The 16,306-nt window shown below is 38.5% G+C and overlaps 1 protein-coding gene across 1 annotated transcript in view; it reads left to right on the forward strand.

Annotated features, from left to right (window-relative positions):
- Positions 1 to 16,306, forward strand: part of PDE11A (phosphodiesterase 11A) — a 382,098-nt gene that overhangs the window by 162,789 nt on the left and 203,003 nt on the right. Inside the window, exon 5 of the mRNA XM_032407415.1 lies at positions 3,676 to 3,740. Within this exon, the coding sequence (XP_032263306.1) occupies positions 3,676 to 3,740 (65 nt within the window). The remainder of the gene's footprint in view (positions 1 to 3,675; positions 3,741 to 16,306) is intronic.

A 16,306-nucleotide genomic window follows, 5' to 3' on the forward strand; every position in this document is an offset into this window, starting at 1 on the left:
AAAAAAAAAAAAAAGAAGGTGGGGTGCCTGGGTGGCTCAGTCCATTGAGCGTCTGCCTTTGGCTCAGGTCATGATCCCAGGATCCTGGGATCGAGCCCCGCATGTGGCTCCCTGCTCAGTGGGAAGTCTGCTTTTCCCTCTACCCTTCCCCTCTGCTCATGATCTCTGTCTCTCTCTCTCTCTCAAATAAGTAAAACCTTAAAAAAAAAAAAATCTCCTTTTTTATTTCCAAATGCAGAAATAATTAATAGTTTATTGGTAATTTGATTAGTTTTATATTAAGCCAAGTATTTTACTTCAAGCTACTTTTAGTCTGTGTTTATTCAAATTCAGGCATTAATGGGTACTTGAAAAATATTTGTAAAATTGATAAATAAAGGCAGAGTTTATCTAACTATTCTGACTTTGAAGGAGTCATGTCCAAATAATTTGGTGTCACAATTTTGCTCATGTTTACAAAAGCAAGGAGTAGTGGGGAAACTGGGGGCTGTACAATCAGACTGACATGGTGCAAATCCCAATTCTGTAGTGTATTGGTTGTATGGTTTCCAGGAAACACTTAACCCCTCTGTGCCTTAATTTCCTTTCAATAAAGTGGGGATGATATTATCTACCTTGCCAGAATGTTGTAAGCATTGATATCTACATAAAGGATTGGTCATAATGTATGTAAAATGCCTCATACACATTTGCAGCAAAAAGGGAGAATATAGTTGTCTCAGTCAATTCAAGCTGCTATAACAAATTATTATAGAATGGATGGCTTACAGAACAAACAAGCTATTTCCCACAGTGCTAAAGACTGGGAAGTCCAAGATCAAGGCACTAGCAGAGCCAGTGTCTGGTGAGGGCACTTTTCCTGGTTTGTAGATGGCCAATCTTCTCGTTGTATCCTCACATAGCAGAGAAAAGGAGAGGAAGCAAGCTCTCTCTGCCTCTTCTTATAAAAGCACTAAGCCATTATGAGGCTTCACACTCATGACCTCATCACCTCCCAAAGACTCCATCTCCATATACCATCATGTTGAGGATTAGGGTTTCAGTATATGAATTTTGGGGAACACAAACATACAGTCCATAGCAACAGCATAAACATGATAAAATAGGGAAAGAATTTTCTGTCATCTAACAAAATAATGGAAAGAAATCACAAATCATGGACGATCAAAGCAGAGATAGAGGACTAACTCCCTCTTTTAAAATCTGTGACAATTTTCTATTATGCAAACAAATGAAATGCTACTACTTTTTACCTTATTATTATTTTAACTTTAAAAATTATTTGGAGTATAGTTTGAGAGATTTATTATTTGGTGATAGCAAATAGTTTCTCTGTGGCTTGCTAGCCTTGTGAGATCCAAGAATACTGCAAGTGGATAGAGATTTCTAAGTGATTGATTTCTGTTTAAGTCCTCAATTAAGACAAGTGTTCTGGTTATTTTTGCTGTGTAACAAATAAACCCAAAACTTGGAGGCTTAAATCAATCATGTTATGCTCACAGATCCTATGGATCAGGAATTTGGAGAGGGTACCACAAGGATGGTCTGCCTCTTCTCAGGATATCTGGGGCTATATACAGTTGGAAAAACGTAGAAACCAGAGGTGACTTAAGGGCTGGGAACTGGAATCATCTGAAGATTTATTCACTCATATGTCTGACTCCTAGACTGGAAGGACTTAAAGCCTGGAGCTTCTGACCAGAATAGCTACACGTGGCGTCTCTATGTGGTTGGGCTCCCTTTCAGCAGAATGGCCTTAAGGTAGCTGGACCTCTTACATGGTATCTCAGGGCTCCAGGCACAAGTATTCCATCAGAAAACACAGAAGGAACATCGCCTTTTATGACGATCTCCGAAGGCACATCACATCCGTTCTATATACTCTATTGGTCAAAGTGGTCAGTAGCCCACTTAGATTCAAGGGGAGGGAACATAGACCCTACCACTTGGTAGGAGGGTGGCAGGGTCGTATTGTAGTGAAGAGTGTAGGATAGGAGATAGTGTTGTGACCATCTTTAGAACATAAAATTGGCCACAATGAAGGACTTTGTAGAGGCTCAGTTCACACTGGAATATGAAATGAAATGTGTGCTCTAGTTGTCAAGGGCATTTCCTTGCAGTTGGTCTGTGTCACTGCCCTGCAGTCAACTAGTCACACACAATTTTCTTTGTGATGAGCTTTTCTTTTCTTTTATCTTTTTCCTAATGTTGCATTTTCTTAGTTTGGGTTCATTACCTCACTGATAAAGCTGTTTTAATATTTAATCTATTCCGTTTCAAAATCATTTTCTCAGGTGCCCATCCATTCCTCATAAGTGGTTAATTTAAAAGGCCTTTGAAGCATGACTGCATCCAGCTACGGCAAATCTAAATGTCAACCTTGGAAGCATCCAGTGACGTTCAGATGACTCCTTTCAATATAAGGGCCTCATTTTTCTATCATGTGGTATAGCTTGTCAGAAGAGGGCGAGAAATGGTACTTTTCCCACTCCACATTTTTAGTGTTGTTGAAAGAACAGGCACTCTAGAATCATGCAGGCTTGCTTTAACCCCAGGTGCCCCCATTTAGTTCTGTGAAACTGAGCAAGTTTCTTAAAAATTATGGGTTAGTTTCCTCATCTATACACTGAAGATAAAAATCCCTGCTTTATAGAGTTGTACTAAGGAACTTAAATAGTCCAAGAAGCTTCTGATGTAGAGCCTGATTTATAGTAAGAACTCAATAGTTGCTAATAATAAGGAAAACTACCTTTACATTTCCTGTGTCCAAAATTTTCTTTCAGTGTAATAAGTCTTGATCAGGTTCTTGCACCAAATATGCCAGTTTCACAAGACAGGTGAGAGAAGAAGTGTCTACACTAGGGATGATCCTTGAAGAAGATGGCTTTCTCTTCTTTACCCTTGGAGCAGGAGGCTGGGGTTGGTGGCAAAAAATGTTCACCTGAGAACAATGATAAACCGAGGAAGGTGACTTCAGGAGCCTGGGGTTGATGGAGGACATCCTTTTCTAGGTTTTTGTCTCTACCTTCTTCTCCATGCATATTGATCAGATTGTTAAAAGGGCAATAAAAATTTTAAAATGTTTCCAAGTGAGATGTCCCTTGGTAGAACTACCACAGATAGTAAACACCTCATTGTAAAAATATAACACACTTAATTTTCCACCGGTGTTCATTTGTTTTGTTTCTTATATGAGCGGGGAAAAAAAGAGAGGAAAGCCAAGAAACAGACTCCCAGCTATAGAGAACAAACTGAGGGTTACAGGGGAGGTGGGTGGGGGGGATGGGCTAAATGGGTGATAGGGATGAAGGAGGACCTTTGTTACGATGCGCACCGAGTGTTGTATGGAAGTGTTGAATCCCTAAATTCTATACCTGAAACTAATACTACCCTGTATGTTAACTAACTGGGATTTAAATAAAAACTTGAAAAAAATATATGCATGTTTAGTAAAATGTATCAAAACTTTGGCAATGTATGCCATGTTAGAAGTAAAATCCAAAAAGTAGGATAGAATTTTCTTTTTTGGCCCCTTGAGACTTCTCCACTTAAAATTCCTCCTTAATCTCCAATTATTGTAATTATCATTATAAAGATGAAAGATGTTTATTGCATTATTTTAAACTGCAAAAAAGCTTTAATTGACTTGAATTTATGTCTTTCTGTGTGTGGCAGGTGGTGAAGTTCACCAAATCCTTTGAATTGATGTCCCCAAAGTGCAGTGCCGATGCTGAGAACAGGTAGGGCTTGTGAGTTTCAGGTTTGTCTTTTGCTCCTTGTCTTCAGTCCTTGGTGTTGGCAGCATCGTGTAATTCTTTGAGGATAGGAGTTCTTTCTTTAGATCAGCAAGTGCAGCCAAATACCATCACTCTTCTGTATTTCACAGCTTAAATAAAAATTGCTGCCTTTCTATGTCAACTGTACTTCAATAGTAAAAATTTTCAAGAAACTATAGCTTAAAAATACATGTGTCTACATTGCAGAATAAAACTGCAAATGAATGAAGTCAATTTTTAGATATTCCCTAACTACACAGACAGCCTAATTTTCTGCTTTATTCTGTCGCTTTGCTTCTCTTCCTCCCTTTTGTTTGCTTATATTTGGCCAATAATATACCCTTGGGAAAGAGGGAGAGTTTCCAGTAATTCCTTTTTTTTTTTTTTTTTGTTCCCATTGACATCTTTGAGATAAAGGTGAGAGTTGGGGACAATCAGTGAATTTCTGTTAGCTTTGCGCTGCCCTGAATACCAGTTGGGCGGCTACAAAAGTGGATTCTGTTTACTTTGGTCCCTTCTAGAGGAAAGACTAAGAAATAGTGAAACTGACAAAAATGCAGAAATATGGAGAAAGACAAGTAAAGTGTTTCTGGTGCCGTGATGATGATAATGATGTTAATATTGATACTAATGCCAGCAAGATAAGCAGCTTCCAATCACTGAGTGCCAAGTGTGCCACGTTCTAGCTAAAGGCTTTATAGGCCTTTAATCCCCATATTAATCCTATGAAGTCAGCATCATTACCCCAGCATGACAGAGGAGAAAACCAAGGTTCAGCTAAAGTTCCTGCAGGCAGTAAGTGGTAGCCACATCCAAGGACAAGGTCACCTAATGAAACTCTCCAACAGCCTCTGAACTTTGATCCTATTCCCACACATGATTTACAGCCTGGTAGTTAATCTCATACAGTGAATATCTGTTGGGCTAATGTTTCCCAAATCTGGCTGATCAATCAGAGTCAAGCTTGGAGAACTTGATAAAAACAATTCCCAGAAACCTCACTGAGAGATTTTGATTCAATATGTCGAAATTGAAGTCCTAAAGATCTTTATATTCAAAAGGCTCCCTGGGTATACTACCTGCTTCAAGATGTGATATTCAAGGGTAATTTGATTTTATATATCCATCATTGCCTTAAGTTCAGGAAATAGAAATCAGTACATTAACATTGACACTTCATTTAGTTACTTTAATTTTTATCCAGTGCATGAAATTTAAAAGAGGCCTTTGCTACATACCATATAATTCCATTTATAGGACATATTTGAAAAGGCAAATTTATAGAAATAGAAAGCAGATCAGTAGTTTCCAGGAGCTGGAGATGGGGAGAGGGGTTTACTACAAAGGGGCACAGGGGAATTTGGGGATGTGATGGAATTTTTCTGTATCTTGCTGTGGTGGTGGTTGTATGACTGCATTTATCAAAATTTGCAGAACTGTACACTAAAAAGGCTAAATTTTACTGTCTGTAAATTTTACCTTAAGATGGGGAAAAAGAGGCCTTTCATAAGAGGTTTTTGTTTTTCTGCAAATATATTTTTGTCCACATCTATATCTAATGTCAGCCAATCTATACCTAAAAAAGATATTTAGACATAGAGAGTTACTAGTGGTGTACTGAGCAGTTTTCATAAAGTTTTCATGTAAAATAACATGAAATGTATTAGAAAAAAATGTGTATTCATACTTACTCCTTGAGCTAGTCATGGCCTCAAGTAAGCTATCCCTCATACATGAGGGGGGCAAGGTTTATGGAGTCATTAAAACGTAACCTTTGAAATCCAAGTGCTTCAATATTGTTCTTTTTTATGCTACTGAATGTGTCCTCTTGGTCACTGCAGAGTTAAATATTTCTGGTCTTTCAATTATTTTTAATGATGAAAGAACTTCCATATCAAAACAGAATGACCCAAGGCCCAGAGTGTCCTTGGCAAACTTTCTGATAACAAAGAGAGAAAGAAGGAAAGAAAGAAAGGTCAGATTTTCTTTAAAGAGACATTTGAAATGTGCCTTTGAACTTTGACATTATGAAATAGTACTCTCCATCATTCTATTTGTGGCCTTTAAATTAATGTAGAATATTCATTTATCTCAGAAGACCTTTCCTGCATTGTCTAGTAATTTCTCTCTCGTAGACAGGGGGATCCTTCGGTCATTTATTGGAAGTTAAAGGAATAAAGACGAGTGGCTCTAACATTTACTTTGCCAGAGGCTGTGGAAGAGTCATTGAAACAGGCTATGAGTCCGCAAATCACAGCCTGCTCTCAACGCGTTATAAATCTTTCCTTTAACCTTTCATCACTTAACATCTTCACTGTAGATAATGTCCATTAGATACCTTAGTCCTCTGGACATCGTTCAAAGTTATAATAGGATAGCTTTTGAAGATAAAATGTCTATGGCTTCATGCAATAATGTTTCAGGGTATGGTTTTAATTCTGATGAAATCTGGCTTAAGGCTTGCTGATTTTTATAGACAGTCCTTGAAGATTTTTTTTAAAAAACTGGTTTTGTTGCTGACTCATCATTTTTGCATATTGCCCTATGGGGCTAACTCCTTTGTCATGGCCACACTCTTCTTGGTCTTCGTGTAATTAATACCAAGCAGTTTGAGAGTTAGAAATGATCTGATGCATTTCTCTCCCTGAGGTATGTACCTCCTCTGGGGCATCCTTGACAACTCCTCCAGTGATAAAATGCACTACTAAGTATTTACCCCAAAGATACAAATGTAGGGATCCGAAGGGGTACATGCACCCCGATGTTTATAGCAGCAATGTCCACAATAACCAAACTATGGAAAGAGCCAAGATGTCCATCGACAGATGAATGGATAAAGAAGATGTGGTATATATATACAATGGAATATTACGCAGCCATCAAAAGGAATGAGATCTTGCCATTTTCAACGACGTGGATGGAACTGGAGAGTGTTATGCTGAGCGAAATAAGTCAATCAGAGAAAGACATGTATCATATGACCTCACTGATATGAGGAATTCTTTATCTCAGGAAACAAACTGAGGGTTGCTGGAGTGGTGGGGGGTGGGAGGGATGGGGTGGCTGGGTGATAGACATGAGGGAGGGTATGTGCTATGGTGAGTGCTATGAACTGTGTAAGACTGTTGAATCACAGACCTGTACCTCTGAAACAAATAATACATTATATGTTAAAAAAAAGAAGATAGTAGGAAGGGAAAAATGAAGGGGGGGAAATCGGAGAGGGAGACGAACCATGAGAGACCATGGACTCTGAGAAAGAAACTGAGGGTTCTGGAGGGGAGGGGGTGGGGGGATGGGTTAACCTGGTGATGGGTATTAAAGAGGGCACGTATTAAATGGAGCACTGGGTGTTATTCGCAAACAATGAATCATGGAACACTTCATCAAAAACTAATGATGTAATGTATGGTGATTAACGTAACATAATAAAATTTAAAAAAAGGAAGAAAAAAAATAAAATTCCAAAAACTTAAAATTCTAAAAAAAAAGAAAAAATTCTCACTGTGTCACCATGGGATTTTTCTACTGATAGTGTTTTCTAATTGTTAGAAGAGCATTTTACGTTCCTATAACTTCCACCTATTTTTCCTGAATTTGTCCATTCGAGATAGTTGCTCTTTCATTAATTTTATTCCTTCATTCAATAGCTGTATGTTGAATACCTACTCCGTGCTGGGAAATAGATAGGTAATGGGGCTACAGGGATTTTTTAAAAACCAGCAGTTTCTGCCTTCAAGGATCTCAAGGCCAGTGAACAGAGGTCGGAGTAGGTTGAGAATATAATATAACCATAACTAGATTTCACCAGGCCTCCAGACCATGGCTATAAGTAGAGTCACATTAACAGTGATAATTTATACTTAGCTGCTGGTCATTTCTCCCTTGTGTAGTATAAGACCCTCCAGCCCCTTGCAAAAGCCACTCTTAAACTAGTTCTGGGAGTCCCTAAGATTTAAACAGACAGAAACAAAATAATTTTATTACTGACTCATCATTTTCCCAAGTGTCCATTCCTAAATCCTTTCCCTCTAGACATAACAGAGCAGCATCTGCTGGGCATGGGCTTCCTTGCCCACTCCAGAATTCATTGCACTGTCTCAGAGGTACCAGTGGCCTTCTCAAATCTGAGCAAGGCTGGGTAATGAGTGCATAAGTGGGAAGAGGGCTCATTTTCCCGACCACGTGTTATAGTTTGTTGTTTGGCCCCTAAATAGCTTTGCATGTACCCCGTTTTTTCCAAATATTTCAGTTCCCAAAGCTTTTGTCTGTTGCCCTTCTTTATCCATAACTTGGATTTAGTCCATGGGGCCAGGCTTAGGAACCAGGACCCGGACTGAAGGCCAGCCATTAAGTTGCTCTCTTGGTTTCCCCACCTTACTTCCATGTTGGCCACCAGGCTTAGATGCTCAAAACCTCCCCCTCACAGTCCCTTTCCCTCTGTGCACATTACCTTGTGCAAATAAATGCCTTCTCATGTACAGATGCATCTCAGGTTAGGCTCATATGTCCTGCTATCAAGTAAGTCAGTGACTGCAGAGCAATTCAATACTTTGTGCAAAAGGTTTGTGGTATTTTAAGGTGGTATTTTAATAGAGAGGAGGGGCACCAACTCATCTGGGTAAAAATGGAAGACGATGTTCAGGGAAAGCTTTTGGATGTGATGAAACTTCACTTAGGTCCTCTAGGATAATGGAAAGTTAGTGACACAACTACCTTCCAGGAAGAGGAAACATTGTAAACGGGGGCACAGAGGTGAGAAAGCTAACGAGGCACGTTTCAGGATCTTTAATTTGGGCTGTGAGCTGTTATCACAAAGGTCATCATAATTGATGGTGGTGACCCTTAACTCCCCGTAAGGGCATCCAGCTGCCCAGAATGCCAACTGACTGGGGCAAGGGTCTTATCGGGTCCTGAAATGCTCAAACCCTTTTAATTGGCCTAGAGACTGGCTACATGCTTACTCATGGGTGAGTAACCACAGACAGTGACATACTGAGATTTGTGTCTTGAAAACTCATCTGGGCGGTAGAGTGGGAGATGTGCTAGAGGAATGGCAAACTAAAGCCACCAAGGGATTAAATCTACTGCCTCACCCCAGTGGCAATGGTTCAGTACTGGAAGACTGCCCTGGATCCGCTATGCTTACCTTTTCCTGGTCAGCAACTGCTGTTCTTAGATGATTTTTATACTTCGTGGTCCAGACTTTTTGCCACTCTTTTCATTCTCCCCTGGATGTGCTCTAGCTTGTCAGAGTCTTTCTTAAAGTTGTGTTTCCCAGAATGGGATATACTTTCCAGTTTTTTCCAGAATCAGAACAGATCAGAAAGAGGTATGTACCTCACTTTTTTAGAACACAGTACTGTTAATGCATTGATTATTTACAGTCATCTTGTGTTCTCAATGCTGACTTTTAAAAAAAATTAAGACTTCTATCTGATTCATTTGATGCTCAATCTCCTCAGATCTCACTGTTAGAACCTCTCCTATGAAGCTTAATTTAAGAATATTTAGTGAATCAACTTGAATAAACTTTCTTGGATCTCTTATTCAAACTTTAAAAACCTCTTTTCTATCCTCAGTGGGAACAGGTAGTTTGAATGATCATGTGTAACTTAGAAATGGGAAAAGAACATTTGTGGACATCAAAACAGAAATTTTTATTTCATTTGAAACACATTTGGCCAAATTCTATTGATCTGTCTCCTAGGTATAAGTTTGGATGCTGCTTTGGAAGTTGCACTTTCTCAGCTGTGCTACTTAAGGTATTTTTTTTTAAAGCCAAATGTCTATAATGTCTGGAAGGTAACACTGATTAAAGGGGAATTTTTCAAGTTTAATGGAATATAGTGGAAATGTTATTATTTAAAACCTGAGCTCTGTAACCACGGCCTTCTAAGAATAGTGAGTAGAGGGGGCAAAATTTATTTTAGTGGGAAGCAATCTTTTTTTAAAAAAAACTTAATATTTATGCTATATTTTTCATTTGTTGTGACTGGAAGGAGAGGAGAAAAATAAAGCTAGAAATCTCAGAGCAGCTAAAGGGCAAGATGTTTGGTTTAAGGAGCCTTTTGGCATGCAGGTCAGCCTGGAGAGTAGAGAGCTAAAATGTTCTGTTTGAAAAGATGAGGACATATGGTAACAGAATAAGGGCTCCCCAAAGATATCCAGGTCCTAATCCATGGAATCTGTGACTGTTACATGGCAAAATGGACTTTGCAGATCTACATAAGAATCTTGAGATGGGGAGAATTATCCTGGATTATCTGAATGGTTCAGTGTAATCATAAGGGTCCTTATAAATGGAGATGTGACAACAGAAGCAGAGGTCAGATTGATGCAGTTTGAGAAAGACTTGACCTGCCCTTGCTGGCTTTGAAGAGAGGGGAATGGGGCCATGAGACAAGGCATGTGGGCAAGCTGTATAGTTAGAAAAGGCAAGGAAATGGATTCTCCCCTAGAGAATGGTACGAATTGTAAGATAATAATCTTGTGCTATTTAAAGCCACTTAAGTTTGTGGAAATGTGTTACAACAGCAGTAGGAAACTAATACAGGGGTATGAGTTTAAAAGGAGTCTAACAACAAGAGAATTCAGGAAAAAAATGAAGGAGTAAGAAGAGGCAAACCAAGTCTTCAAGAATCAAGGGGGCTGAGAAACGTGGGTAGAAGCTAAAACTTGCAGGAAAAACATGGCCAGTGAGAAATTCCCAGGGATGGGACAGGTAAGGGATTGGTCTGAACCGTCTGCTGTGCTCGGTGTTAAAATACTGCACCCACTTTGTCCTTTGCTTGCTGTCTTTAGTTGCTACCGGAACGCTGGTGTTTCATCCAAACGCTTTTCTGAGCAGTCACTCTTACCTTGCAAAACCTAGAAGTCACACTGTTATAGGCCACTTCTGAGGTTATAAAGATAGAAAAAAATAAGAGATCTTTAAACACTCAGATATATGTAAGGTTAGAAATTTGTTCTCTTTTAAATGTTATTTCAGTAAGACCTGTTTCCTCAGTGCAGTGGGTTGAGTAGTGTCCCCTCAAAATTTGTGTCCATCTGGAACCTTAGAATGGGGCCTTATTTGGGGGCACCCTGGGTGGTTCAGTCAGTTGAGTGTCCGACTCTTGGTTTCAGCTCAGGTCATTATCTCAGGGTTGTGAGATCCCACCGCTGAGTGCAGAGTCTGCTTGAGATGCTTTCTCCTCCCTCTTCCTCCCCATTTACTCCTCCCTCTACTCGTATCTCTCTCTCTCTCTCTCTCATAAATAAATAAATAAATAAATAAACAAACAAATAAATAAAATCTTTTTAAAAAAAGAGAATGGGACCTTATTTGGAAAGAGGGTCTTTCCAGATGCAATTAATTAAGGATCTTGTGGTGGAATCATGCTGGATATAGGGTGGGCCATAAATCCAATGACTGGTAAGGACATATAGGGACATAGGGGAGAAAACCATGTGAAGACAGAAGCTGAGACTGGAATGATATATACAAGTCCAGGATAGTAGGAGCCACCAGAAGCTGGAAATGGCAAGGAAAGAATCTCTCCTAGAGCCTTTAGAGGGAGGATAGCCCTGCCAATACCTTGATTTGGGTCTTCTGGCTTCCAGAATTGTGAGAAAATAAATTTCTGTTGGAAACCACCAAGTTCGTAGAAATCTGTTATAGCAGCCCGAGGAGACTAATACACTCATTAAATGAGGAAGATGAAATAGATAATGTCTACTAAATTTCTCTTCTGGCAACAAAGTTCCAGGAAGCATTGAGTCTATGAATCAACTATTATGCATTGTAGTGATTTTTTATCTAATTAGGGAAAGAGAATTAACTGTCATTGAAAGATTCATATGTCACACTTACGTTCTTTAAGTTAATTTCACGAATGCCCAATGCATTAGACTTTATTGTCCTCATTTTACAAATGAGAAACCTAAGGCTCAGAGAGGTTAAGTCATTTGCATACATTTGCAGGTTACTAAGTGTTGAATTTTTAAGTCCAAGAGCAGTGCTACGGGCAGTACTCTCTGCTTTCCTGCAGGCTTCTGCCTGGAAGAAATTCTCTTGGCCATCTAATGCTTTACTCTATTAAGACTGAGGCCTTAATTGGGTTTAGATGCTGTTTAATATGTCTCTAACAAGATTATACTACGATCTGGCATTGAAATGAACAGTTATTGTTTCACAGAAAAACATGGAAACAAGAAATGGAGTATAAATTTGATATTAGTGATGAAAATGTGTATTGTTGGGAAACTGACCATGGTCTAGATGTTCTTGCAAAGCAACAACCGAGGAAGAAACTCACAGGGAGATAAAGCTAGACTATGTTTTGTTCCTGAAATACATACTAAAGGATCACTTACCAATGCCAAGTCATGCAACTGAAGACAAGAGAAATTGCCAAAGCACTCACAATAAATGAAAGAAATTTCAAAACAGTAAGAGGCTGGTGTAACCAACTTCAGGCATGATCAAGACTGCTATTAAAGTGTGGATTATCAATTTGTCAAAAACTTCCAATGTGTTGGAGGCTGTTAAATTTCTAGGGACAAGTGATTCAATTAAAGAAAAAAGGAAACCATGAACTTAGTCAAATAGGAAATGCTGAGAAAATCCCAGTGTCCTTTGACATGCCTGTCAGTGCCAAGGGTACTAAAATGATCACTATCAAGTACATAGATTACAAAATGTAGCATTTCAACATAATGCCATGTCTAATGTCAAATGGTTAAAACTTGCCACCATATTTAATTTTAAACAACAAAATCAAACTAAATGTGGGAAACAGAATTGCAGCCCCCAGGGCCCTCACCTTCAGTTGTCATATCCATGAATGTGTTACATTTCATGGCCAAAGAAACTTGCACATGTAATTAATCAATTGATGTTAAAATAGGGAAATCATTCCAGATTATCTAGGTGCCCCAATCTAATCACAAGCCCTTAAAAACTTAAGAACTTTCTTCTAGTTGAGGACAGAAAAGGAAGCCAGAGAGATGTAGCCGATAAGGGAAGTCAGAGATTTAAAGCACCAGCAGGATTCCACACATATTGCTGGCTTAAATATAGAGGGGGCCACATGTCAAGGAAACCAAGACCTCAGTGCTACAATTACAAGGAGTTGAATTCTTCCAACAACAACAAGCTTGATTCTTCCCCAGAAGCCCCAGAGGAGAATGCAGTTCTGTCAACACCTTGATGTTGCTCTTGTGAGATCCTGAGCAGCAAATCCAGCTATGCCATGACAAACTTCTGATCTCCAGAAGTGTGAGATAATAAAAGGGTATTGTTCCAAGCTGCTAATTTTGTAGTAGTTAGTTGTGCAGAAATAGGAAACTAAGGCACTATTAGTGCATGAGTTTGAACCCAATCTCATCTGAGAATGAAATTGAATTCAGTGATGTGAACACAGACACAGATAAATAAATGGCAGCTGCGCTGGTGAATGAGCGATGCATAGCCAGCCATGTAGAACAGATGACCAGGAGCCCTCCATAACCTTCAGATTATGTTAGGTCTTGATGCAGTTTTAGACATGTGGCTGCACAGTTAAAGAATCACTGGTGGCATGACTGGACAACAGCAGCCCCTTAAAATTTCTGGGAACAAACCAACTGAAGATCCCTTGAGGGAAGAGTATGAGTCTGGTTTTGTCTAAAAACTTTCCAGTGACACTTCCTACTAAGTTCAACAGAACGCCAGCTGGAGGGTGCTGGTGATTTGGAAGAGAGTCCCCGAGATGATACTAGAGCCCTCTTGTAAGAAATGCTGCATCCTCTACATCCTGATAGCTCAGAGGATGTTACCTGCAAACATCGATGACTCCATATTGAAAAGTGATTCAGAAGAGCGACACTGAATTTGAGGAAATTTTAGAAATGTCTTAGTCAATTTATTTTACTTATAATTTTTCCTTTTATATATAATTAACTTGTATAGTTTAAATTTTCCTTCAAAATAGCATATCATAACATTTATGGCTAATCTAAAAGATCTATTAAAATAAAATTAAAATAGTGTAAGTGATAAGAACAAATTGCCTCATAGCATTTTTTGTCTTTTTTTACTGATTCAAAAATAACAATGCATCTTACAATCGATGGTATTGTAGATTCCATCAAATAATATGACCCTTACACACATTGTTTTTCCTGTGACTTTTCTACCCCTCAGCTCATTTACACCTACCCCTGAGGGTATATATATTTCAACTTTGAGAAGCACCTTAGGGGACCGTTAGGGTTTCTTTCAGTTTTTAGACTGGACAGCCCTGTGATTCTTCTCAATATTAGTTTTCTGCATTACATTTTTTAGGTCAGAATATTGAAACTTATGTTTCAATGCCTTATTGATTTTTTTCCTTTCCTTAGAGTTCTGTGTAGATCTAGTTTTGCAAACAAATTATTCCTCCCAGCAGTGGTTTGCAACCATTCCTTACTTCTCTATAACTCTTTCCTTTAGGCTTCCAGCCCCCATGGCCCAAATCTGGCCAGTTTTTAAAAGGGAACTGACTTCCATAAGATGTGACTATAATGAGACAAAAGTACAGGATGAGCTCTAAGATTGGTTCATGAGTCTGTGAATAAGACTCCCAGAGATGTTCTTTGTTCTTGTCCAGCAGCAATGATATATTCGGGAATAAACTTGGAATAGACCATCTTAGCCTAAAAAGACTAAGTATGATGACAGAGGATTTTGTTTATTCACTTTATTGTGATTGTACCCTGCAATCATATTGTACATTTTACAACCCTGAGATGTACCTGGCCCAGGTGAGATGATCTCTAGCACCTATCCACATTACGAATAGGACTGGGCTTATGTTTCCAGAAAGTGTGATGTAACCCACCTTCACTTGGACATTGCTATTTAACCCTGATGAGGATTTTAGGAATCAGAAATTCTGCTTCTACCTTGAAGAAAGTTGTTAAGTGTCTTCACTGTGAGTCCTGACTGTGCCAATTTCTTTGGGTATCCTTTAGATGATGACTTTCAACCTTTTTAATTACAATGTAGAACAAAAGATATATTTCATATCCAAATCTAGTTAATGCATATAAACACACACAAAAAGGTACACATACTTATCAAAAGCAAGTTTTATGAAACTATGCTTACCTTCGCTATGTATTTGCTGTGTATTCTGATGTATTCTGTTCTTTAAAAACAAACAACCAACCTGCTGTCCTAACTCATAAAGTTGATTTCATGATTCACTAATTTGCTGTGACCCACAGTTTGAAAAACACAGCTTTAGACTCATAAGCCTTGTTTGATTCATACATGTAGTATGTGTGGCCTCAATCAATGTCTATATTCGTTATTTTTAGATATGGTGGTCATACGAAACATACAACCCAAACCTTCAAAAATTTTTTCACTCAAAAATATGTTGTGCTTCAAATTTGGCACCTTGGAGAGTGTTTTGCTTATGTAAGTTTTGTATACCACTATTTAGTACAAGTGAATGAAATGTGTTATATAATCTGTTGATAAGGTTGACAGTCTTTCTTTGAGCACTTCGAATATGTCATTCAATGGCCTTCTGGACTCTATGGTTTCTGATCATGGAGCTCTTAATCTTACTGAGAATCACTTGTATGTGATGAATCACATTTCTTTTGTTACTTTTAAAAGATTCTTTCTTTGTCACTGGTTTTCAACAGTTTAGTCAGGATGTGTGTAGGTGTTGGTCCTTTTGAGTTTATCCTACTTGGAATTTGTTGAGCTTTTTGAATGTATAGATTAATATTTCTTTAACCAAACATGGGAAGTTTTTAACCATTATTTTTCAAATATTCTTTCTGCCCCTTTTCCTCTCTCCTGTTTTTCGAAGTCTCCAGTAATGTTCATATGCTTGATGGTGTTGGTGATTCTTTCTTCTGGCTTCTCAATCATTCCGTTGAACCCTCTTAGTGAATTTTTCATTTCAGTTATTGCATTTTTCAATTCTAGAACTTCTTTTTATTCTTTTTCATAATTTCCAACTCTTTGTTAATATTCTGTATTTGTTGAGACATTGTTCCCTTATTTTCCTTTAGTTCTTTAGATTTGGTTCCCTTTGGTATTTTGAATATATTTATAATAGCTCAATTAAAGTCTTTTTCTAGTAAGTCCAACATCTGGACTTACTCAGGGATGGTTTCTGTTGACTGCTTTTTTTCCTGTGTACTTTCCCATTTCTTTGTATGTCTCAGTTATTTTTTGGTTGAAAACCAAATATTTTAAATAATATAGTGTGAAAACTCTGGAGATCAGATTCACTTCCCACTCACTTCATCTAGGGTTTGTTGTTGCTTCTATTTGTTGCTGTTATTGTTGCTGCTACTGTTTGTAGTTCAGTGACTTTCCTGAACTCTTTGTTGTATGTGGCAACTGAATTCTCTGCTTGGTTAGCTTCTTATCAGCGAATGACTGGACACAGCTTTCCTTAAAAGCCTTGAGCCAGTAAATCTTCCATCCTCGCTGAGGGGATCTGTATGCATGTGGGTGATACCTTCAATTCTCTGAGGGGAAGTTTACGTAGCTTTCACTT

Source organism: Phoca vitulina, unplaced genomic scaffold (genome assembly GCF_004348235.1).
Source record: "Phoca vitulina isolate PV1807 unplaced genomic scaffold, GSC_HSeal_1.0 scaffold1, whole genome shotgun sequence".
NCBI lineage: Eukaryota > Metazoa > Chordata > Mammalia > Carnivora > Phocidae > Phoca > Phoca vitulina.